Source organism: Bombus terrestris, chromosome 4, assembly GCF_910591885.1.
Source record: "Bombus terrestris chromosome 4, iyBomTerr1.2, whole genome shotgun sequence".
Taxonomy (NCBI): Eukaryota; Metazoa; Arthropoda; class Insecta; order Hymenoptera; family Apidae; genus Bombus; species Bombus terrestris.
The window spans coordinates 15914264-15938955 of record NC_063272.1 but is presented as its reverse complement, the minus strand read 5'-3'; the positions used below and the strand labels follow the sequence as shown (position 1 = coordinate 15938955).

At 35.7% G+C, this 24692-nt stretch overlaps 1 protein-coding gene across 1 annotated transcript in view; it reads right to left on the bottom strand.

The window, feature by feature from the left end:
* Positions 1–24692, bottom strand: part of LOC100645439 — a 707019-nt gene that overhangs the window by 579403 nt on the left and 102924 nt on the right. The window contains exon 3 of the mRNA XM_048405181.1: positions 10936–10986. Coding sequence (XP_048261138.1) covers positions 10936–10986 — 51 coding nt within the window. The remainder of the gene's footprint in view (positions 1–10935; positions 10987–24692) is intronic.

Genomic DNA, 24692 nt, shown 5'->3' with positions numbered 1-24692 from the left:
GACGATTTCTCTTCAATTGATCCGGGTTATGTTTTAATAAAAATCCACGTAGAATCCTCTATGCATATAGTCAGCATTCATATTCTCCCTGCACCTTCATAACATTTCAACTACGAGTCGTTCACCGCCAACGAGTGTGCTCCGTCGATTCGAATTCATCGATGGGAAGTCGGCTAAGCGCGCACACACATACCCTTATAAACCGTTACGGCATTTATCATCAAATAAGGCCACGAGTTTTCATTAGTCCGGAGGAAAGAGCACGGCGAAATATGGGAAAATTGGAATCTCTTTTCCATGGCCCGTTTTCCCGGAAGCAGACGATGAGACTTGGCACGAAGAACGAACGTTGGCTCGAGCCACAGAGCCGTGGTGAGTCGCGGGGTTAGAAGGGGGTGGCGCCGAACGTCAGCGGGGATGGTTGAAAACTAGCGAAATGTCGATTCACAGCGACGGTATCGAGCGGAGGGTCGCGTTTATTTGTTCGTAGAAAACAAAGGCCGAGCAACAGGCCCTCTGCTCTTCGTCACCCTCTCTGCTGGTTTCGTTCCGCTCGTCGCTTCCGGCACCTTCGCCCTCGACTCGAAGTTCACCCTAGCGTCGTCGACTGGTACCTACTTGGAGAAATCAGAAATTCAGGGGAAAAGAAGGTTCGAGTGGCGGAAAACGCGATACGTTTCCGGAAAGTCAGTTTCGTACCAGAGAGAGGGCACGATGTAGTCGATCGAGTTTTATGGTGGACTTACAACTTCAGTTCATACTCGAAATGGAAATTTACAGAAAATAGAGAGAGAGGGGAGAGAGGGAAGGCAGGCTAGAGGTTGGAGGTTCGAGAGGTTGGTTGAACATATTGAAATGATCGGGGCAAAACGAACTAGGTCGTAATCACGTACAGAGAGAACCACTCTGCTGAGAATGATGGAACATTTTTTCTCTTGCGTTTCTCTTTTTCACGATAAATCGATTCGACTAGAAATATTATTCCAGTCGAACGGCATGTGTCCGAAAAATTGGTCAGATACTCCCTGACCGATGCTTCGGTTTTAGTGAAATTTTAGAGGACGCACTTTTTCTCGTTTCCAAGTTTACGAGCAGAAAGCAGCGTAGAATTGTAGAAGCGGCGGGATTTATGGAATTGTACCTTTCACAAACCGCCATTCGTTCCGCCGAGTGTTCTGTTTATCTGCGCTTTGATTTATATTCCACACATTAACAGATCGATTCGTGCTCTATATTTTTGAAATGTACGAGATGAGACAGCTTGATCGTCGCGAGATTTTAAATTTTCCGATATTATCGATCGATGGTTGGATATATGAAATTAATACCCGTATACGAGTACTACAAAAATAATTGTAACAGCTAACAGCTTTAACTCTATTATCGATAGAATTATTAAATTTTGAAAGCTTCGAAATTCAATCGAAGTTTAGTCGAATAAAATTACTGTCGTGTATAATATAGCGTTGAAAAATTTGAAAATTTCAGTTGCTTCCATTTGGTTCTATTTAATTATTTAATTACAGTTATGAATCTTGAATCATTGTTGATTTCTACTTTGATCAATGAACGTTTCTGTCACTTTCATATACTATCGATTATTTATATACAATAATTTACAATAATTAATGTCTATCTCTTAACAGTAGCCTGAAATCGAATAATCTTCTTAGCACTCAGAATTTTCAAGAAAGATAAATCTCAGATTACACATTGTAATTATAAGAACAACCGAATTTGCAATAAATCCAATTCTAAAACATTTGAGTTAAATCGTCCAATTGATCAACCATCGTTGCTTAACAAATTCAAACACATGACTCAAACATGAACCATCATCCTTTCCCAATATCAATCTGTATTTTTCACCACTGTAAACTCTCGAATCTCCTGTCAACCATAAATCATACACAGTTATTACGCAAAATGTTAGCTACATCGACGTCATTGCATTAATCGCGCGCCACAGAACCAATAGACGCGTAATTTCGAGATTCAGCTAGATACTCGTTTAGTTCGGAAGCCAGGTCGGCTTGTAGCCTCCGTTACCAAGGATTTGCATATCTATGAGTGCAGCCCAATGTATATACGTGTAAAGGGCTAGGTATACAGCGAATAGGAAGTCGGCGTCGCATCCTAGAGGATAAAGACGGAAATACGTGAGGTATAGTTTCGCAAGGGGATGAAAGGCGAACAGTGGAAGGCTGTGGATGCCGTAGTGGGAAGGTCGTACGGCTATTTGTAATTGTAATTAGCAGCAGGCCAATTCATTACACCGAGGAGAGACGTACGGCGAAATATGGTCAGGTTAAGTTTGACTAAACGACCGATTGACGACTTGTATACAATGGCTCGTGAAAGTACTTGAGCAATTTGAAAATTTCTATGTGTGTATTGTACATGTATAAATGCTTTTCTATCAGTTTAGAAGATCTTTTTCAATGTGTCCTATAATAAAAAAATCGAACAATTTGAAGACACAGAACTTGTCAAATAACAAAATATTTCTACAAGGTTTGACAACTATAAAACAATACCTTGCTATTGCATATTTCTGTTTAAAGATCAATTTAATCGCGTCATAATGATATTATTTTAGACATTAGGCATGAAAATGATGCGAGAGACTAAAACGATCTTTTAAATCAGATAAATAACGATTGAATCGCGTATTGTGTAAATATAGGCACATCGGATGATAAAATAAGATAACTTCTGTCTGCCAAGAAACAGCAATCGTCGACAAATTACATAGTCCAAGTTTTAATACGTACCAACGATCGAATTGTAATTTTGATAGGACAGAGACTAGTCTCTGGTGAAATGCTGTTCTCGTGCGATAATGGGATGAAGATTTTATGCAGGATACCGTATTATAGCTCCGTCAAGGAACGAATGAAACGTGACGTACTGAAAGTTTGATGGTATCTCGTGTGACGAAGATTGAGGAGATAAGGGTGGCTTTTTGGTAGCTTTGAGGAAACGAGGATAGTATATACAAGTTTCAGAGAATATCTTTTTGTTTTTATGTAAAGTGCCTTTTGGTGGGACATGCGAGAATATCAGACACTTTCCGCTGGGAAAATTCTTGAGGAAGTGATATGCTGATTTATGAGAAATGTTCGTAGTTTGTGGGTTAGACAGTAGATACAGAGAGGAAAAAAGAATAATGGTGGAAGTTTCTAGGAAATGTGAAGTTTAGGTGGCTTGTATCTTAGATAGTTTATATACGAAATAAGAATAAAATAACTCATATTGGCGAAGAAATCATATTAGACGCGTATTCTTAGCTTATATCAATCGCTTCTGCTTAAACTGGGAAGAATAAACTAATCATTCGCTTAGGCATGTTAAACTTCGAGATTGAGGTTGAGTCATCCAATAAACGCTGGCTGAAAGTGCAGTAGGGATTGATAAGTTTCGAAATTACTCCATAGCTGAGGAATTTCCTTGCAACAACACCTCTAGGATCTTCGCAAGCAAACATAATTTCAGACACTCTCTGCAGGCTATGCACAATATAAGCAGCAAGATAGAAGCGCGTCGTATCTTCCATGAAATGGTCCCATAACTGACCATTTAACCAACAATAAAAGGGAAATTCAGTTTAGGACGGGGGGTGAAAAGAGAAAGTCGCGCGTAGCCCTTCCAAGAGACAATAGCCATGTTCTCTGATTCAAAAGTCGAGAATCCACGTGTCTGGGCGAGACAGAAACAAAACAAGGAAACGCGTGGAGAAGTAAGTGGAATGACCTTTGTTTCGCAATGTTGGAAAATTCGGGAGCGCTCGCTGGGAACGGCGAAATTGAAATCTTCTTTTGTCACCTCGTTTCCGGTCAGAGAGTCTTCAACGTAACGAGTTGAATCCATTTAGGAGATACGACGAATGTTAGAGAAAATGAGATAGTTTCGTGGAACTGGGAAACCTGTCAGAAGGTCTGTAGGAAATCATTGTGTTGCTAAAGGAAATAAAGCGACGATAGGTATAACGAGGGTGATGAGTTCAGAAAGTTCTGCCGCAATATTGCATATATTTAACAATCAAATATTTCAAATCCTTTTAGATTGCATTAAAATGTATTATATAATTCTGCTTCGCAATTTCCTCATTGCCTTTTAGTCGTTTCTTGTTGTTTTCATTCGTCAACCTTATGAAATTTTCCAATCGATAGAGAAGAGCATAGAGAGAGAGAGAGAGAGAGAGAGAGAGAAAGCAAATTAACATTTATGAAGTTACATATTTAATTTGCAAATGGAAAATTTAAACTTTTATTTTTACATTATGGTTCTTATTCGTCAAAGATATATTTATACTTAAATTATTAGAAAAAACTCAAGGAACCCAGAAAAATTCAATGGATTATCAAAGTTCTATAACAAATCACTCGTGCCACCGGGATGAAAATCAAAAATTTTATAATAACCTGTATTTTCCTTTTCTTTCTTTGCGTATAGGGAATTTTGTAAAAATATCGCAAGTTTCAGGGGTGGCGGAAATAACTTATGATGGGGTCGCTGACAGTGTTCAGGATACGTAGCGAAAATGTTTCGAGCTTCATGAATAATTCACTGGCAGTCAAATTTGAATTCGATATTTGTAGATTACGCGGTCTCCGCTTGCGTGTTCATTTTTCGACAGTCTCTCGTGTTGTTTATTTAAGCATTATAGTAATACACGCGATTTCAGTGTGAAAATCGCCCGTGATAGCTATTTTTCTCCCCTTTTTCTCGGAAAATACCCAGCGAATTATCGCCACTGGAAAAATATTTTGAAACGTTGGCAGAAAATTCGTGGGCACTAATTGGCACGCAAAAATGTTCAACAACAATAAAAATTGCCAGCGTAATTCGCGCTCTTTGTTACTTCGATATTTTTTCATTTTTGAATATCCCGTTCGTTGAAAACCGTTCGATCATTACTGCGCCACAATAAGCGCACTTTTTAGCTAGCGAAAGAAAGAAATCAAATTATGTTCGGTTATGCTCGTCGATTCGATTTCGAAAAGCTCGTTGATTGACGGCGGAATTACCGCAAAATTTTCATTGTACGCTGTTTTCATTCATCAGGTACCTTTAATTATTTAGTTAAACATTGATCAAATATTGTCCGTATTACAGGGTTTTTTTTTTTATCTTTTTCCTGTTCTTTTTTCTTTTTTCCTCCCGCGTGTACTCGCGTACTTGCGGAAATATATTTTGACCGACGGTTTACAGTGCAGTTGATCTGCATTTTGTGAATGCATTCACGTACAGTGTGTTGTCTAGTATCGTAATGCGGTAGGAAAGCGCGAAATACTATCGAGAAGATAACGGTAGCGTGGCCTGAATAAAATCATGTATACATTGTGAACTGTTGTTACCTGGAAAAAACAACGAATTGCTTTTCAAAAGCAATTTGTTATCTGTGGAGTTTCCATTTTCTTGTTTGGTGTAATCAGTAGGCAGATATTTACGCATTTATGGAAATATCGATTCATACCTCACTAAATGTTAAAAAAATATATCTTACGCGTAAAAATGAAAAAGATCAAAATTATACGCGGATGAAATAATTATTTTTTAAAATGATACGTAAAATGGACTGTAAGGACAAAAATATTTGTTCAAGAAAGAAAGTTTAGAGAGTTGATACGACATTTAGTGTATTGTAATTTAATACATAAAAGATATCTGGAATAAAATACTGGCTATAATAATTAATAAATGAAACAAATATTCCTTCAGATTATAGTAAATAAAAATGTAAACTTGTGTAGACATTTATAGCGGAGTTATTAAGAGTGATAGCTGTAAAGTAGGAAATTATTCAAAGAATTTTTCAATCTGATGAATGGACTGCTAAATGCGTTAAAATCGTGTAATAAATCACTTTCGAGTTAGCATGATCGCAAATTGATTAAAGAGCTGGCAAGGAATGAAACAGCTACGATTAAGCAAAGGAAAGTTAAGGGGTTAAATGACCGAAACGTGGTTGGTTATCGATCATCCATCGTTCGAAATGTTCAAATGCACGTGCAGTGAAATTAGTCGGTGATTGATACTTGTTACCGAAGTATAGTCACGTTATGGCAAAGAGGCGCAAGTTATTATACAATATTATACTCTTCCTGGTTGAAATATGTAATTTTAATTAAATTCAAATTAAATTAAACTTTAAATTTTTAAACTTTTGTATAACTTTTATTTTAAAGTACATTTTTCGAATGTGCATGTGAATTTAAATTTGGAGATAAAACGCATAATTAACGAACGTAGCTCGTGAAATGATTTTAAAAACGTTTCGAGAAAGCGGGAAAAATATAGCTTAATTATAGATCGTAAAGTTTTAACGTTGTTACGCGAGGTATATAAATTACTCTGTATCGAACAGCAAACAGAATTTCAATGAGCAGCTTGGATATAATAATTTCATCAAACGGATCGATTTTGCGTTTATTTTAAGTCTCTTTTATCTGTTTTCGGACCTATATGATAAAACGTAATAAAAGCTACCTGAAATTTTACCAAACTTAAATCAGTTTATAGGGGTATTTGAATGCGAAAATGTTTTTAAAGCCCTACGCGAGTTTTCATCGGTAAATATTTTTCACATCCAAGATTTCTCATCAATGGAATAAAAGCGATATTCGGGCCAATACGTGACGTATTCAAAATTGTTTTCAAAGAAAATAAATATATAGAAAATAAAGAAAGTAAATTGCTCCGTTATAACTTTTCGTCAGCAATGTTCAATTTTAAACATTGCCTATAATATATCCAACCTCAAACATCATAGAATCTTCAAAAACTTAATATACATACATATTTTATCGTGCACTGTTTTCCAAATATCTTAATGCATTTATAATAATTTTTCTATTAAAAATTGAATCTTTGTATGAATGTAAAATTTCAATCATTTTCATGAAATTGCAATATAAACAATAAATGAAAATGGCAAGATAGGAGTTTTGGCCGTAAAAGGCACTCGATAAGGGTTATTAGCATATAAATAGGTATTAGAAATCTGTATGGTTAAATATGATAGAGAGAGCATAGATGTGTACTCGTCGTATTATGTGCATTTTGACGAAAGTTAGTGCTGCCTTCGGGGCACAATCTCACCTCATCGAGTAGTTAGAATTAATAGAGATCACAGTAGTTATCATTCACAGACGGTTCCTCGTTCGTTGGCTTGCTTCGGAGATGGCAAAATGGAACGAAGTATAAAGACGAAAGTTCTACCGCATATTATAAACTACACATATTTCACTGTCGAGTGTTTTAAACTTTCTACACAGAAATAATATTCTTATACCATTTGTCATCTCATTAGAAGGTATAATTACAAAGAAAAGGAGAGAGAGAGAGAGAGAGAGAGAAAATTACGCTTTAACAAATATAAAGTTTATATTTCGAGGTTGCAGAAAAATTTCGTAAAAGACGAAAAATTTTTTTAAATTTATTATTCAAGAAACGAAAGAATTGTTCCAAAGTAAGTCATATACAAAATATTTCAATGTAACATATTCAGGTTCCAATATACAAATACAGTAACATTAAAAAGTACAATGAAACACCTATCGTTAAAGCTAGCTATGAAGAACGGCATTCTTTAACTCTTATTCTAGCTTCGAAGAAGCAAATAGCGAAATTATCCATCATACTAATAAAAATAAAAAAGAAGGAACAATTCTGCAGCACTGAGAACAAAACTTATACAATCCACCGTATCTATTAGTGTATGTACTTCTATAAATGTGTCACACATTAGATTTGAAGCAATCCTAGAGAAGCGTGGAATTCGAAAGAATGGCATATTAAAGGTAAATGCATGACAGGATACGAGTAGACGGCCCAGATTGCATCTGACAGACTGTCGTAGATTTGGCTGCGCATTTCCTTTTTCCTAGGGAGGAAGGTCGCATTTCCTTTTCACAGAGAGAGGGTGGGAGAAGGGGAGGAAAAAATACGAGCACCCTCGTGCCTCCAAGAAGTTCTTTTCCACGAGGATGGTCCTCTCGACCAGTCGCCTCGGCAAGCAATCTCACGAAATTGAACCGCGCGATTTCACGTCGTTTCGCAGACGTTACCGTTCGCGTTCCCCTTCCGGTTCCACCGGTTTTCATTTGCACCACGACTACGGAAACAGTTCGAACTAAGCAACGATCGAGAAACGTCGCGCAAAGTTTGCAAATTTTAATAGCTGAAAAACGAACGTCGTATTCGATTAATTCCTGCATTGACAAATGATTTAAAACGAGCCGGATGATATACGATCAATGATCGATTATACCGCGTGAGATTAAAGTTCGGGAGCGAGGTGTTACGGCGATATCAATCACTATGTTAATTAAAGGGCGATGAACTTGTCGGATTTCTGAAATTGAGGAGATCATTCGTAATTTCATTTTATTTAAAGCTTTTATGGCGTGTTAACGATGGCCCAGGATGAAATTGCCATATGGTTCTGATTTCTTTTTGGGCAATAACCATATTACTGTAGTGATTTTTAATACGAGCGATTCGAGCGATATACTGAGCTCAATATATCCTCCTTTTTCAATTCTTCATTATCAAACTACGCATTGTACCGAAATGTATTATTCTGTTTAATGTCTCATCGCTCGGAGAAGAAAAATTATTTATGTAGGGAACAACATTTGTACTTTTATCGACAAGTTGGAAATATTTGATGTAACGAAAATGTACGTGTCTGTATAATTTAGTGAATCTATTGATAAATGTCCCAGAATTCTTTTTACGTTTTTTTGACACTAACAGTAAAAAGGTAAATTTGAATTAAGAAGTTAATAGCTATTTCTAGACACCTATTGCTAGATTCGTACAATTCCTATACAAAACTTTCTTATTACGATTTTGGCACTGATTTTTATTTTGTGTATATTCAAACTGTCACCGCCCACGTTTAGCCTTAAAACATACGCAGAGAATATTTTACAAGATAGAAGATATTCGAAAGCAATTTGGCAGCCGTTTAAGTTAAACGCAAGGGAAATATTGCAGCGTGGGAAATGATTCCATTGGAAAGTTGAGTGCGTTAGTCTTGAAAGTTCCATCGATTTTTTCTTGGCGCGCCAAATATGTGCCATCCTAGCAATTTTGTCATCGAATTGGAATTTATGCTTCTTGGACGCAAAACGAAGCAATCTAGTTGCAGCGTCGTTCTTGCCGTTATAGAACACCAATTTTTTCTGAGTTTCGTTCGCAATACAGAGTGGCAATACGTATATACATATAAATCATACATATAAAGAATGCAATACGTGCTCGAAATATTCAATCCTTCGAATTATCGATTTTTCAAAGTAATAATTTACGACGATACGTTCGTCAAATAGTTATTGGAATTCAGGTTATACAAGGATGATCGATACTGTTTCGCCTCGCAATATCATATGATAAAGCTTTTGACGGTTATGGCAAAGCCAAAAAACAAAAGATTTAAAAAATGGGACAGGTGAAAAATGGAAAACAAAAAATACTTCGTCCACTATATCAAACGTGTAACATCAGAGATTGTAACCCAATGAAAAGCAAGATTATTCTACTCGAAACAGAATGAAATGAAACTACTTAATAATTTCCCTTCAGAAAAAAATCTATTTATGGTTTAAAAAATATGTTGCTCGAGGAAGGGAAAAGTTCATGTAAAATTCTCCCTGTAATTAATGATCCCTTGTTCGAAGAACATATTTCCTCTCGCTGTTCCACGACCTGGATCATCGATCAAGCACAAAATTAATAACTTATATTAACGTCTCGCGTGTACACGAAGGCGTTTGTAACGAATAGCTATCGGTTGTTTCCGTCTCGCTTACTTTCCCGGTGATTTTTCTACCCACAGACATTGATATCCAACCTCTGCCTCTTTGTTCCACTCTGTCTCCATCTGTCTGGTGAAATAAGTAGGCCCAGTGGGGATTAAAACCGAGTTCTCGTGTCATCGGGTTAGAGTACGTCATTTAGTGGCTTTGTTCGTTCGTACGCGTCTTCTTGTCGGTTGTCTCTAACACGAGCCGGAATTCTACGTAATTTTACGTCTACGAACGATCGTATAACATTCACGAAACAGGTATACCACGTCGATCATTAAAAGGAGAAACTAGATGTTTCCACGCGGATCGTTTTTTCCAACTTAACGAACGTTACAAATTATAAACATTAATTTTCGTTAAATTTGTTAGGATGTTTTGTTGTTTGGACAGCTGATGGATATAGAACTTCCATTTATGTTACGATATTGACATATATGACACGGAGAGAGATTTGTATTCATTTCTACAATCCTGCTGTGACGTTTAACAGTCTCGTTTAAACAATCGAAATAAAAATCATTTATATACACGCTGTGAGGTACGTCCAAAAGCAGGGCAACTCCATGAAGAGACAAACTATGGCAAAGTAATACGTACAACCCGGATCTCGATTCACGACACGCGATTCTACGCTCGTAAATTAGAAACGAACATCACGACGATGCCGTCGTTTCCCTTCCGACACTCTTTCGCATGGTTGAGTTGAAGCGCCCGAGGATCGCCGAAAACTAAAGTCGTAAAATTATACGTGTCCCGTTCCCTCCTGGCCGATTTCGTGGTTCGCTGCTCCGTGAAGATATACACGCGTATAGTTTGAACAGAAGGGAGAGATAGAGAAAAGGGGTTGATTCGTCTATTTCAAGTTCTCTTGAGGATGCCGAAGAAGCAGAAGGAGGCCCATGGAAGAAGGGGCTGGGAAAGTTGTTTGGCCAGAAGTACGGCGAACTCGGTTTGTAGGCATCGATCGGACATCTAACGAGCTCCGGCTAACTAGTTTGTACCGAGATCGTTGCCACGAACAGTCCTATTTGAATCTGACTTTCACGTGGTAAAATGCAACACGATCAAAGGTGGTAGACACATTATTTGTTTGCAGTGAAAAAACTTGAAAACTTACCCGCGCCTTCGGCGTCTGCTTTAGTCCGATGGCTGGTTGGCTTCTGTTGCTCTGTAACAATAATTATTAATAATAATTAAGAACTATTAATAAAAGAAATATTAATAAAAATAATAATTAAGAACGCTATGGTCAGTCGAAAGCAATTAATACGTTCCGCAACATTAATTATGCCGAACTGGCCCGTAAATTCTATTAATATTCGACGCGTTTATCACGGTGCCTTAATTATTTATGGCCGTGCAGTGGTCTCGGGTAGTATGATTTTTTAACTAGGTTGCTTGGAAAATTGCAAAATCAATGGGATCAACCTTGAATATAATTGAATAGGATAGAGCGCGGTACTATGGTGGTTGCCTATAAGGGAAGTGTATAAAGCAGGAATGTATTTGCAGAAGAATTTGCAGAGCAGGAATATCTGGCTGAAATTTTCAATTTTTTCCTTGAAGGAAATGATTTTTCAGTTCGTTGAGTCTCGATTGATATTATTGGATCACAGGTGACTACGATAGTTTACTTGTTCGTAATTTGAATCTGAATTTAGCATTTTATAAAAGAAAAGATAAAATTAAATATTTTGAAATTCAATAACCTTAGCCCAAAGCGTTGTTAATAATTCACCGACGTTGTTGGTAATCCAACGATATTACTTGAAAATTAGTCATAATTTCTATTACGGAGATCTTTATATAACAATAATTTTTGATACATAGTGATATATAAATGTTTTTCGCGTGAGTATTGTTATAGAAGAAAAGAATTCTCATGGCGACGAAAATGTGCAAAATATCTTTGTTGGCAAGAGACTTATTAACCTATTATTCCAGATATAACAATGAAATAATATGCAATGAGGAAAAGTTTTCTTCTTGCATCTGACGATCAAAATATTTAATTCAATTTACCAGATTTAATATAATCTATATTATACTATCGCCAAAAAGTGTTTGTAATTGAAATCAGAGTATAGCAGTAACATTCACAGAGTTATAGTAATATTTTCCAGTAATGCCTCTTTCTATAAATTCTACCAGATTTACATTTCCAATGCATACAAATGTCCCTCGCTTTCACAGTGAAAACTGTAAACGAAGCATTCATTTTCTCCGCGATAGATAGAAAACAGATCGTCCAACATTTTTTTAGAACGATGTAAAACGGAGGGGCAAAAATGTTCTTTTCTCTTTTTTTTTTTTTTTTTTTACTAAAAACGACTCCTGTTTCGCAAATATCGTACGCAAATATTTTTGGATTTCGTGCAAACGCTTTTCAGGACCTACCATTCTTCATCAAGTTTTGTTTCGAAGTAAAACTATACGAATCCCAGCGTTTTCTTCCAGATTGCAGGCAAACAAGCATTAACCAATCGTGACTTGCATATAGATAAGAGTGCAACTATATTTCAATTAAATGTAATGTACTTATACATCTCAAATAAATACAAAGCGTATACCTGAAATATGAAACATCTCAAACGAAGAAGTACTTTTTTATAATACTCAATAAATTAACAAATTATATCAATTATAACAATTAAATTAATTGTTATAAAATAACATTCATTTCTTTAATTGCTGCTATAAAGATACGAATTTTCATAAATATTTTCAGTTTAATTATAATTTAGGAAATGATCGTGCAAGAGAGATACGCTAATTGAACGAGCAAATAGTACGAATTGGACTAAAATAAAATTAACTCGATTTCGGTAGCGTTTAGGTTGCCTCGTCATCGGATGAAAACTGCATGAATTCACTCGACCGAGTTTTCCGTGGTTGTTGGTTAACGCCGCGCGGCCTCCGTTCCTCCTCGATTGGCCAATTAAGATTTACGCATTTCCAGCAATGACGGGCCGACACGACGATGCTGTACGGTTCGACAGTTTCCCTGAATTTATCGTTTTATCGTTTGTTCCTATGCTAGACAGATTGCGCACAGAGCGACAGCCCACCCTTCTCGATCGGATTTATTCGCTGCTGGGGAAACAACATTCTGAACGCCATAAAGGAACGCGATAACGGCACTCCCCTCTATGGACATACGCGGAATGCTCTTTACTCTTTAAATATTTATAATAGGAATCAATTGAATGTGCTTTTTGGTCGATGTTCAAAGACATCTGTAGAAAAGTACATATTACCGACTTTTGATCTTCTAAGGGAATTATGTAGGATGACTAAGATGATTTTGTAGGAAAAAGAATGTCACAGTTGATTTGCTGCGACATAACATTTTGTTGGAAATCTTCAACTTTGAGCATTACACAACATTTTCATTTTTAAACATTCTGGAATTTTTGGAAACGTACACTGCTGTATGCTCTATGTTATTCAAATTCATTCAAATATAGTATGATGTATATGTATCATTTTTATGGGAAAATTCTGAGAAAAATGCGTTTCTTTCATTAATGAGTAAATAACGAATTAGTTGGTAGTTTGTAAAACATAGAACTTTACATGCTACGTTATCAAACTTGTTCTGGTTCTAGAGAATTTACAAGGACTAACAATTTGTAATTCGTGACTCGTAAAATTTCGTTAATGAACACTAATCCAATTGTATAATGGAGCCCCGTTAATTAAAGTACTTTTTGAATGTGTCTCGAAAAGTACTTCACTTCGGTACTTCACCGTTTTCTTACACGAACCCAGTGACGACCTTAATTAACAGCGTGATTTATTATTCGCTGTGTTTCAAAAGCATCCTACAAACTTACTTCAACATTCTGATTAACATCGCGAGTATAAGTCTTTTCTATAGTGCGATTATAAATGCGACTGATGAATTAATATTGTGCGTGAATTCGACCTCAGTTTCGTGATGTTGTAACTAGAAACAAGGTACTGAAGTTTCTGCTATGATAATGTTGTACTTAAAATTGTATTTTGAGTATAATTAACGTGTTTTGAGCCCATTGTCGGAGTTTTGAAACGAGTAACGAGTTCATTTGTTATCAATTTGGTACAAAAATTACTATAAATTTGTCAGAATTCAATGAGATTTTTATGTATTTATGCGAAATCTGAAGATAAAAATTCATATAATGCATACAAGGCGCAAAATACCTGAAATAGAGTAATTCTTATAATATTTAGGAGATAAAACGAATCTCTCTTTAGATACCAAGGTTTACCGGTGATTTTTGTTTTAATTGCGTTTGCTAAACATAGATATTTAAGAAACTATGGAACAGAAATTTATTTCATTCGCTAAGTTCATCATTTTTGTATCTTGGAATTTTTCGTAAATAGATAAATTCCGCAACCTGATATTTGAATTTCGATTAATTGCCACTCTAACGTCATACGAAATATTAAGTCTAAGAAGGAAAAAGTAACAAGATGAGGATTGCCAGCCAGTTTACCATATCGAGAGAAATTCAAAATCAACAACGGATACTATACGGATGAACAACGAACGTGGTGCTAATTACGCGGTTTATCTCGATTAATTCCGGATAATTGCGTCCACTAATTAGTCCAATTACTCCGATGGTTCGGCATAGCACGAATAACACTTGTCCTTCACGACACATCCCCATTGGTCGAAATGTCGCAAACTCAACCGCAGCAACTGTTATCTTCCTAGGTTGGATCCGTGTATTTCCGGTTGCCCATTTGCAGAATTACTTTACAGGTATCACGATACTACTTCAAAACAACTATGCTTCCCGCGAACATATATACCTACTTGTATTTTTCATCAAATAGATCGTTTCGTAAATTATTTTGTAGTTACGACTGTTGGAATTATCGTAAATTATTTTACGTCATTTTTTGTAAAAAAATTTCTCTAAAAAATGTCCACAATTTTTGTCTCCATAAAGGGCGACGATTCTGTGTCGTGTTATTGAAAATTCTCGTTTTATTTTTCATTCCCACATTATGCTTCGTTCATGCATCGAATATCAACGGATATGAAATCGTATTTCGTTCGAAATGGAATCGTAGTTTTGATTTTGCTTTGAAATCCATATAGAATAGATTAATCCTCGAGATAAATAATCGTATTTCGTGTCACAATATCACCTAAACAAGTTTTTTGAAGCTATGCTTCTCACGAATCCAGTTCGTTAAGCCACGATCGAAACAATGTTTCATTCACGTGTTGAATGTTGAATATGGTCAAATGATTGCAACAGTGTTTGTGAACGCGAATTATGGTTACTGCGACACTTGAAAACTACGCAAAATACGGTGAAGTGGAATTCTACGTGCCACATTTGTACTTATTTGACGTATCAATTATTACTGAAGAGTCAAATATTACAGAACGTTAATTGACCAAAATTACAAATTATTCACAAACATATAATTTAATTAGAAACTTACAAGTACGTACAGATGGTCTATTTCAAAGTTCACCATCAGTAGAATAAATTAAATTTTCTATCGTCATTTAGAAACAAAATCATTTAAGAGAGAAATAGAAAACTTAAATCTTTACTTTAAATCAACATTAATGAAAGCCTACGTTATTAACAAAAACACCATGTGTTATCAACTGATGAATATAGAATCCTCATTCTCCTATGAAATAGAAACCTCAAATAGAAACCGAAAATACATCTTCCAGACTACCGTTAAATTATTCATACATTTACTTACGTTTTAATTAGGAATTAGTCGGTGGTTCAGTTTGGAGGAATTTATACTGCCTGAAGAGGGAGATAAAGTAAGTCAGAAAAGTTGAGGAATCGAGTTATCTTATAGCCCGGTTCTTTACATTAAGCGGCACACTTGGGGCACTAATTTCTCGAGATGGCTTGCAATTTGTTTGTGTTAGCTTCGTTTGCAGAAGTTCATTTATAAACGAAATCGAGGGTTTCGGCTGCGTTGAATCATTCTTGTTAATCCAACCCGCGGATGTTTATTCAAAATTGCGTCACGAGGTTGAAAACCGAAATCGATTTCAATTTTCACGTAGAATTCGTCGAATGGAGGTACGGTCGCCCGCGTAGTCCTTTCAACGAGCAATTTATCGAAAGTTCATTGCTTCGACTCCCTATTAAATGACGGGATGATTGCGTCGTTCGTCTCGAAACGGCGGCAACGACTCGTCTACGAGTAATCTCGCGGACATTTGCGGAATTCAAGCGGGGTAACGTCGCAAAAAATACTTTGTCGAATAAAAAACGCGTGTAATCTTCAGGCATGACTGCAGCGACAGACACAAACGAGCCGGAAGTTTAATCAAACTTTGCCGTTTCTTGCTCGGGCGATCGCTAGAATTTGGCAGCGAGGCAGATCAGGTTGCCTCTGTATTCGTTATTCCTATGAGTTTTCCATCCAATTGTCTGGTTGCTCGGCCGATGGATGATAATCTCGAAGTAGCTCGACCCAGTTTCGATAATTGTTCACCGGTCCGGTTCCTTCAAGTTGCCCGATTCTTCGTTTGTTTTGTCGCTCCTCCTCCTTTCTCGCCGTTGCCATTTTTCTTGTCCCTTCCTCTAGCCGTTTTTATCGGTGGTTTAATCGTCGAAATACTGGTCGCATCCTAAATGCTTTTCGTACCGACGAAAGAACAAATGATTAACCCAGCCGGTTGGACGGAAGAAATGCAAACTTCGCGAGAATTCGATGCGAGAATTCTGTCTGCGAGTTTTGTTTTTTACAGAAGGACAATTTCAGCGACTGTCGTTAAGGTACAAGAGTTCAGAGGCGTTTCATAGAGAAATTTATTGTAATTTTTGGGAAGAAAGTTATCAAGATACAAGTAAAAATGATCTTTCTCGTATATCTTCGTTTATAGATGATTAACGTCGCGATAATTTTGATCTTTCTTTTTCTTTCTGTTTTTTAAGAAGATCAGTTTTTCTCTTCGTTCAACAGAACATTTTCCAAAGTACATATATGTGTAGAAAATGAAAATTTGCATGCTCGGTATGTAAAGCCTTTTTCTCAAATATTTTCTTTTCTGCAATATCGATGGGCGTGGTTTCATACATTTGTATTAAAAGAATCATGAATATTATTTCAAAGGGATAAAGAATTCTTCTCTCCTACAAGTCCTCTTAGATTATGTGAATGAGTCTCCGAGAATATTGAAAAAATTCTACCTCTTTTCATGTTCTTGATAGTAGAGTTTAAGCGATAAACGGTGTCTGGGAAAAATATGGATTTACTTTTTAGTGGAAAATTATAAATAATGTCGAATACTATGATAAATCTTGAAAGTGTCACAACGATTTATTTTGTTTTTAAAGCTATCAAATCAGTTATAATTTCTAATCACTTCTTCACTCTCTTCGCTTCTTACACACCATTTATTACTTTGATTCCTCAATTTCTAATATATAATCCAATAGAATTTCAGTCAAATAAAATAATATTTTAAATCGGACAGGTTCTCTTTAATATAATAGAATATAAGAAAACAAGTTCCTTTCGCGATCGCATAAAAGTGTTTTGTCATCTATTCAGTTAAGAACTAATCAGCCACTATTGGTTGGTAACGTAGGTAATTCGAGCTGGAAGCAAACCGAGTGGAATTGAAAACAAATCAATTTATTCGAATGAAACGTGGCACGGGGGTAGATGATGGCGCGAGTAAGTGAAAAATCCGTTGTTAGGTCACGTACGAAGGAAATGAGAATCCCACTTCGCGGAGGAAGCACTCAGCCATCTCCTACGATGCTCTATTCGAATAATTATACAATCGCCACGAACGCTTTTTGCAATCGCCAGTCGAAGTTAGACTGATATTCAATTCCAGGAGAAAGCAAGTTGAAACTGTTCGAACCGAATGTTATTGTTAGAGTGATAGTCGTTCGAAGAAAATTGCGGTCACGTTCGGGTTTTTCCGAACCTCATTAGCGGTGTGAACGTTTTCACTTTGCTCCAATCTAGAATCTTTACCACTGAACGCTATCGAGATAATAGAAGAAGAAGAAAAAAAAAGGAAGATCGTGAAGATAATAGCAACAAATTGGGAGGAAATCGACTACGCTTAATTTTTTACGAAGAGTGAAATAAAAATAATATTTGGATAGATATTGGAAACGTTCGAAGTATTTTTATACTAATATTTATTTTCTAGTACATTTTTGTGAAACAGTAAAAGCCCATTTGTAACAGAAATATTTCATTCGTAAAATCTTTTGAAATGATCCTTCAATTTTTGCGAGTAACTTATACCGTCGTTTGTTTCAATATTTGAAATAGTAGAATCGTTATTTACGATTTTTGAAATTTTCTAAGTTCTTAGTCCGTGTCGATGCAAAGTAGAGTCAAAGTTATACGCTAGTAATAGCCCTGAATTTTCTTAAACAGATAAAAAAGGTATTTTATCAATTGAAAGTGGTAAAGGTGTTGAATAAATGACTGTCCTTCCTAACCGTTATGACAGGGATTTTTATTACAGTACATCTGCTGTTTAAGAACCTTCTTTACAAATGAAATTTTGTAATATCAAGATATCTTGTACAAGACACAGAATGTGAAATAATTTAGAACACTCGTATCGTGCGAAAGAAACAGTGAAACGAATAATATTCGCGTTGTTCTCCTTCCTATTTTAATTTCATCTCATTAAAAGCCAGCTGTCTTTTTTAAAACGTACAAAATTGTGAGGGATAATTCATGAAAAACTTACATTGTCAAGAAATGTAGTTCCTGAATGTTGAAGAGGGATCATTTTACAGTAAATTCTTCGTTCCAAGAGAAATTATTACAAACGAGATAATTACGAGATGTTTTTACAAATTACAATTATATTATTTTCTTAAGCTGTTAAATTAAGGTTCGTCATTTTTAATACAATTAGTTAAAAATATAAAGAAATACACGGCACCGAAATGTTAATGAAATTTCATTCTTACTCAGCGATCTATCGGTAATATTACGTGAATGGTTTTTTTTTAGAAATCTGTAATAATATTTCACGGCAAGAAAAGGTGCTAGGTTTTATTCATGCCAAATGAATTCATTTTGCTGAAATGGAATCATTTTATTTCCTCTTGTGATCGATACTATTGAAATTCAACGAATATTAATTAGTCAGTTGGGATACTCCAATTGCGAACGAAGAATTCTACGCAGATTTCCATTAAAATTCGAGTAAAAACCGAGAATACATTGACTAGAATATAGACAAACGAAACGATTGTTACTTAATAAATTTCGTATTGACTACAGACAAATCTGTTTCTTGCTAGTCCGATTTTTTGTAACAATATTAATATTTGTTAAACTTCCCAGCGCATCTGTCTTGCCATTAACTTTTTTTAAAGTGTTATAATTCCGTAGTGCTTGTTACAGGGAGAATTATATTTCTACGGATTGTTGTATATTTAAAAAAGAAGAATCAACAGTGATTTTAATTCTCTTCGATTTGTTTGTAAAATTTCACCGTTTTATTTCAATTCTCAGCTTTTGTAATTTTTACGAAAAAATAAATTCAACTCGTTTCTTGTTGAAGAATTAAACAATGGAATCAATTACTCGAAAACAAATGGATTTTTTTGTACATAGAATTTCGTACACTTTTTGCAACCGTAATTGCTAAAAAATATAATTCTGAAATGGCGAAACGTTTGCCGGTTTCGTAATTATTACAGAATATATTAAAAAGTAGTAATTGATTTTCTTTTCGCTCGCTTTAAAAATTCATTGTATTACGAGGGATAATTATAGAAATATGAAGAAGCTAAAATGCGAGAAAATTACTATCCCCGAGTCATTCGAGACAAGCTTTAATATGATACAGCCTCGTTTCATTTCATAAATTTATGTTATGAGTTACATTTATTAATAAAGATATGAAAGGTTACGTTTATTCCTTTTGCTCATACTATATTTCTGACAAATATTTATCAACTGTATTATTAACTTTTCAACTCTTTGTTATTTATGTTGTTTGTAACGTCCAGATTTTTTAATATACATATATTAAATGTATCTTTTTTAATTAAATGTTATAGGTATTACCATTCCGTGACTATGAAAGAATTCAATAAGCCTGTTCTGAAATATCGAACTAATACAATTACGTAATATAATATCATCCAAAAGTAATTTTCAATGTCCAATTTATTGCGAAAGTGGACATATAAAATGCAATGGAAAATTACAGGTAGCGGTGTTTAATTTATGACGAAACTGATTAACTAATTGCTGTAACTGTAATCGATATTATTAATTATTCACTGAAATTACTTTCATCTCACCTGCTAACCGTACTTAATCAAATTTTAATCTTCATTTCGTGGTTTGCACTTATTTCGAAATTTCGACCACGTTTCCAGCGATTGCCATCAATATTTTTTATTGTCGGCTAACCTTGCTTTAATATTACGTTCCCTTCTTTATTATGCAATACAATATGATAGAGAATTTTCGTGGCGTGCGAGCTTTGTGTTGTTTTACAAGATTTTCACAGAAAGATAATATCGATTTACTGGCAATGGCATAATGTTTTTTACGTACATTCACGTACCAGACATTCACGTACCAGACCACAATAAAAAATGGAAAATAGAAAAACATAAGGAACGGGATCGTGCGTTTTATTCGATCTCTTCCTATTTGATCTTGTACGAGCAAAATTGTTCCCGTTGTACGAATCCTTTTTTAATACTCAAAAGCAACGAAAGTAAATCCGAATAGCAGGAATTTAATTCCATTGTGCCAACCTTTTATCGGATCTTTGTAACGAATGTTAGACATGTATATTAAAAAGCTATAACAAAGAATTGTTGCATATTTTTCATAAAAATTAAGACCAGACACGCTTTATAGGACAAGTATATCGCGAATTATAATATCTAAAATTATTATCTATCGGGTTCAGTCTACTTCCGCGCAACGATAGTTCTAGCTTTCACTAATTTGTTCCATAGTTTCGACGACGCCGGTAAAACATCGCGAATACTTCAAATTCCTCTCGGATTCCCTTGGAATCTCATCATCAAAGTCAACACCAAAGCAAAAAACAAAATGTTCGGTACGAAACTAAAGCATCGCTTTGTTCAGATTAGTTAAGTTGTGTAGTTGGATTGAAACTGACAGAGAGTGCCTAATGGAAAATAAAAAAGAACGAAAGGATGTTGTAACTTTTTGAAGACCGCATTAAATACAAATTTCTCAATTATGAAAATATTAATTATAAAAACTACAAGTTGTTGGACCATCTTCGATGCTTTACACAAAACTGAATTAAACTATAAGATAAGCTAAACTAAACTGTCGCTACATTATCCATAAAATCGCAACGCTCTATCAACGTTTATCGCAAGCACAAGAATTGAATAGAATGTAGCGATCAGAAGAACGAACCACAAAATAGTTCGTAATGCATTGCGTCGCGTTTAGCAAGTTTGTATCGCTTTCATGCGCGACACGATTTGGGCACAACGACACGCGAAATGTCGAAAATAACCAACTGCTCGCGGAATAACGTGTAACGGCGAATGGTAGGAAGTAAAGCGTGCGTATGAAGCGGCCGTTCGATAACCGAAAACCGGAAAAAGCTGTAGCGACGTATCGACGGGCGCGTTAAAACGCGACTCGGATATTTTGCAGCGAGCCGACCGACAATGAAAACTCAATTAATATATTGCGACCGATCTGAACGACGCTCGAAGTCGACCAGGTCGAATCAACGGCAACGACCGGTGGTGAAACGTTTTTTGCTCTTTCGTTTCGTTTCATTCATTCGTTCGATCCAACTTGTCGCGCGACCAAAATGACAGCTCACCTCTAAGGAACGAACTGCATATTCTACTCCCCAGAGAACCATTTCCATATACGCAGCATGCGCAGCTTCGAACTTTCGATTCCTACGTTACTTCTATATTCTTTTTTATTTCCTCTTTACGATATCCGTATCCGCAGTTCTCTTCGCTCGTTGTTAAATTTTTTAATCGTTATCGAAGTATCTGGGATAATTGTATCGGTCTCGAAGAAAATGAGGTTTCATCTCTTTCCCGAGCAATTCCATTTCAACCACCAGTATTCGTATTTTCCTGGTTTCTAATTCCGCAGTGTTCGTTTATTGCTATATTTGTTTGCTCTCCCTGGGTTTTTGCTTTAAATGCTGTTCGAGGAATTGAAGTTGATACTGTTAAAACGCAACAGAGACAGTATATGATGAATTCTTTCCAGGAAGGAAAATGAACTTAATTCCAAATATCAGCGACTCGCTTTGCGATAAAGAGTGAAATATTGAAACTGAAATGTGTCAAAATGGTGGTAGATGTTGTGCTTCGATACGTGACGGCCATAAGGTTGAAATCTCGTTACGATCTTCGACCGTGACTTTTCAGGTCCGAACCATAAAACATCCCCGTATCTGTCATAACGTCACTCTTTCACCGGCGGTATCTCTGCATCAACAAACAAATTTTTGACTGTTTCTACTATTTTCGGAAGTCAGCCAATGTCATCACTCTCACAATGCGCCGATTTCATATGAATTTTCATCACTTTCAACCAGATTATATTATACGCAGGGCATTGCCTATGCATATATCAATGATAGATTTAACGCAAATTCGTACATGATTCTCCGATAGCTTTCGATTTTTCTTCCGATAAAGAAACTGAAAAAACGTTGGTGTCGCTTCTCGGGTTACGACTACATCGAATGCAGGCTAATTTGTGTTGCTATAATTTAGAAATCATTTCTAAAGGAATTGTAAACGAGGAAACTACAATAGCTCCATTTAAAAAATTCAACGCAGCTATTGAATCCAATTAAATGTTCTAAAATTATTAGTAATCGAAACTATAACAACAAGAACGTATCTTACTGATCTTATTTGTAACTAATGGAAAAAAGTGAATCAGAAGAAGTAATAATCGTGTTCATAAATACAAATGACATTAGTCAACGATTGAACTTGCTTAAGCGAAACAGAACGGTTCAGTAAATTCCCAGCAAGCACATGGTACAGAAGGGAAAGCAATTAAACGGGAAATAATTTAATGTTTACGTGTAAGCCGTATCTTTTTGCATATTCAGATTACTAATAGCATTCAAAAATTATATCTTAGAACCGTATCGCGCGCGAATCACGAAGTTTATCGATCACCCGTTCGCCGTGTACGTGCTTGGATTTTTATTAGAGGTATCTCGTTCCCAGAGTAAAACCTGTTATGAATCTGCCGAGAACAGTGGCACTTTTGCCTGCCTGGAAAAATACGAAAGTATAACAGGTATCGGTGTGATTTCGTTCGATTCATTGCGTTATTTAATATTCCTCTGCCTTCCTCTGTTTTACCTATTCCGAGAGGTAGTTTTATCGTGTTTCTCCTTCTTCTCGAAGCGAGTGTTATTCAATTTCCACCATCGAAAAGAAATTATTTCATTTCGTAGCTGACTCGTGAACGGTGTTTGTAATTCATAAGAATTTCAATCGTATTCCTTATAATGTGTGTATAATTAAAGAACAATACCGCATTAACGCAACATTTCGCTTGTGATTGTTTCTTCTGTCACTTTACGTTATTGAATTCTGTTTTTAAGTAATTATGAAAAGTAAATTCTTGATACCTTTCCCGTTAGTCTTCTTTAATTTACACACTACAATTTAATATTTATTATAGTAGAATAATCATGTTTCAAATCTTCAAAACATCTATTATTTTATAAAAAATGTTCATTTCTTACAAAAAAAAAAAAAAAAAAAAATATGTAAGAGCTATGGTACTTTGTTCACATCTTTCAACAACGTTGCGTCCATGAAGAGATATATATTAATCAATTAAAAATAATAATCATATATTATTGAAACAAATTTTTTAATTATTTTATTCACTGTTTTTAATAGATAGATATTACTTCACGTAACAAAGAATCAAAAACTTGGGATTAACAACTTTTCCGATATAACTTAATTCGATTATAATGCCAAAAAAAGAAATCAACTTGCATTCCAACTACGCAAACTTTTACATCCCAAGCATAAAACTCACAAAATTTTATCTTTAGAATCGTTTCTCTCAAAGTTTAATCACAGATCACAGTTACCAATGTTAGCCCATTTTAATTCAGCGATCTGACAAAATTTTATACAATTTAATAAAATTCTTTCAGAGATATGGTTGAAATGACGACGAATTAGAGGAAATAGAACGTATGTTAAACCGTGTAACTGCTGACATTAGTTGAACGAAACACGAAGCAAGATTTCCAACCATGATGTCGTTTTACGTGATTGCAACGGCGGGTTTGCCTTTTAAACTCACAAATCGTATTTCCCGGTTCCGTGATCATTCTCGCTTTTTCTATGGATCAGCCGCAAATTCGAACAAAAAAGGTTCCTGTTTTATCTGCAGTTGCAGAAGCCGCGGCTGTACGGCAAATCTGATTAACTCGTCGTGGCACGTCGTTCCGCGTGGCCCGATTTTTAGTGGGACATGCAAACACACGGTCCTGTCCGGGTTCAAAGATGTCCAACCTAGCTAGAGGCTCTCTCTCGCCTCTATTGTTATCTCGGACTTTTGTGGACCGTAGAACGGATTGTTTTCGGCTTCGCCGTCGACAGTTTTCATTTTGCTATTCAGAAAACTGTTGACGGTTTTTGTTACGCCTTCGTTGTTGCCCCCAAGTGTTTGTCCACGAATCGCCGTGACTTACAACCGTAGATGGAAAACACTTTCTCGGAAAGGCTTTTGAATTGCGAGCATCATCGACTTTCCCTGCACCTGCTGATACGTTTTGAAGACTTTCGAAACGTTCAAAACATTCAGAAACATTGGGATAGTTAATGTGGCAAATGTTTATTTTCTGCGGTTTTATCTTTCATCGGTGGA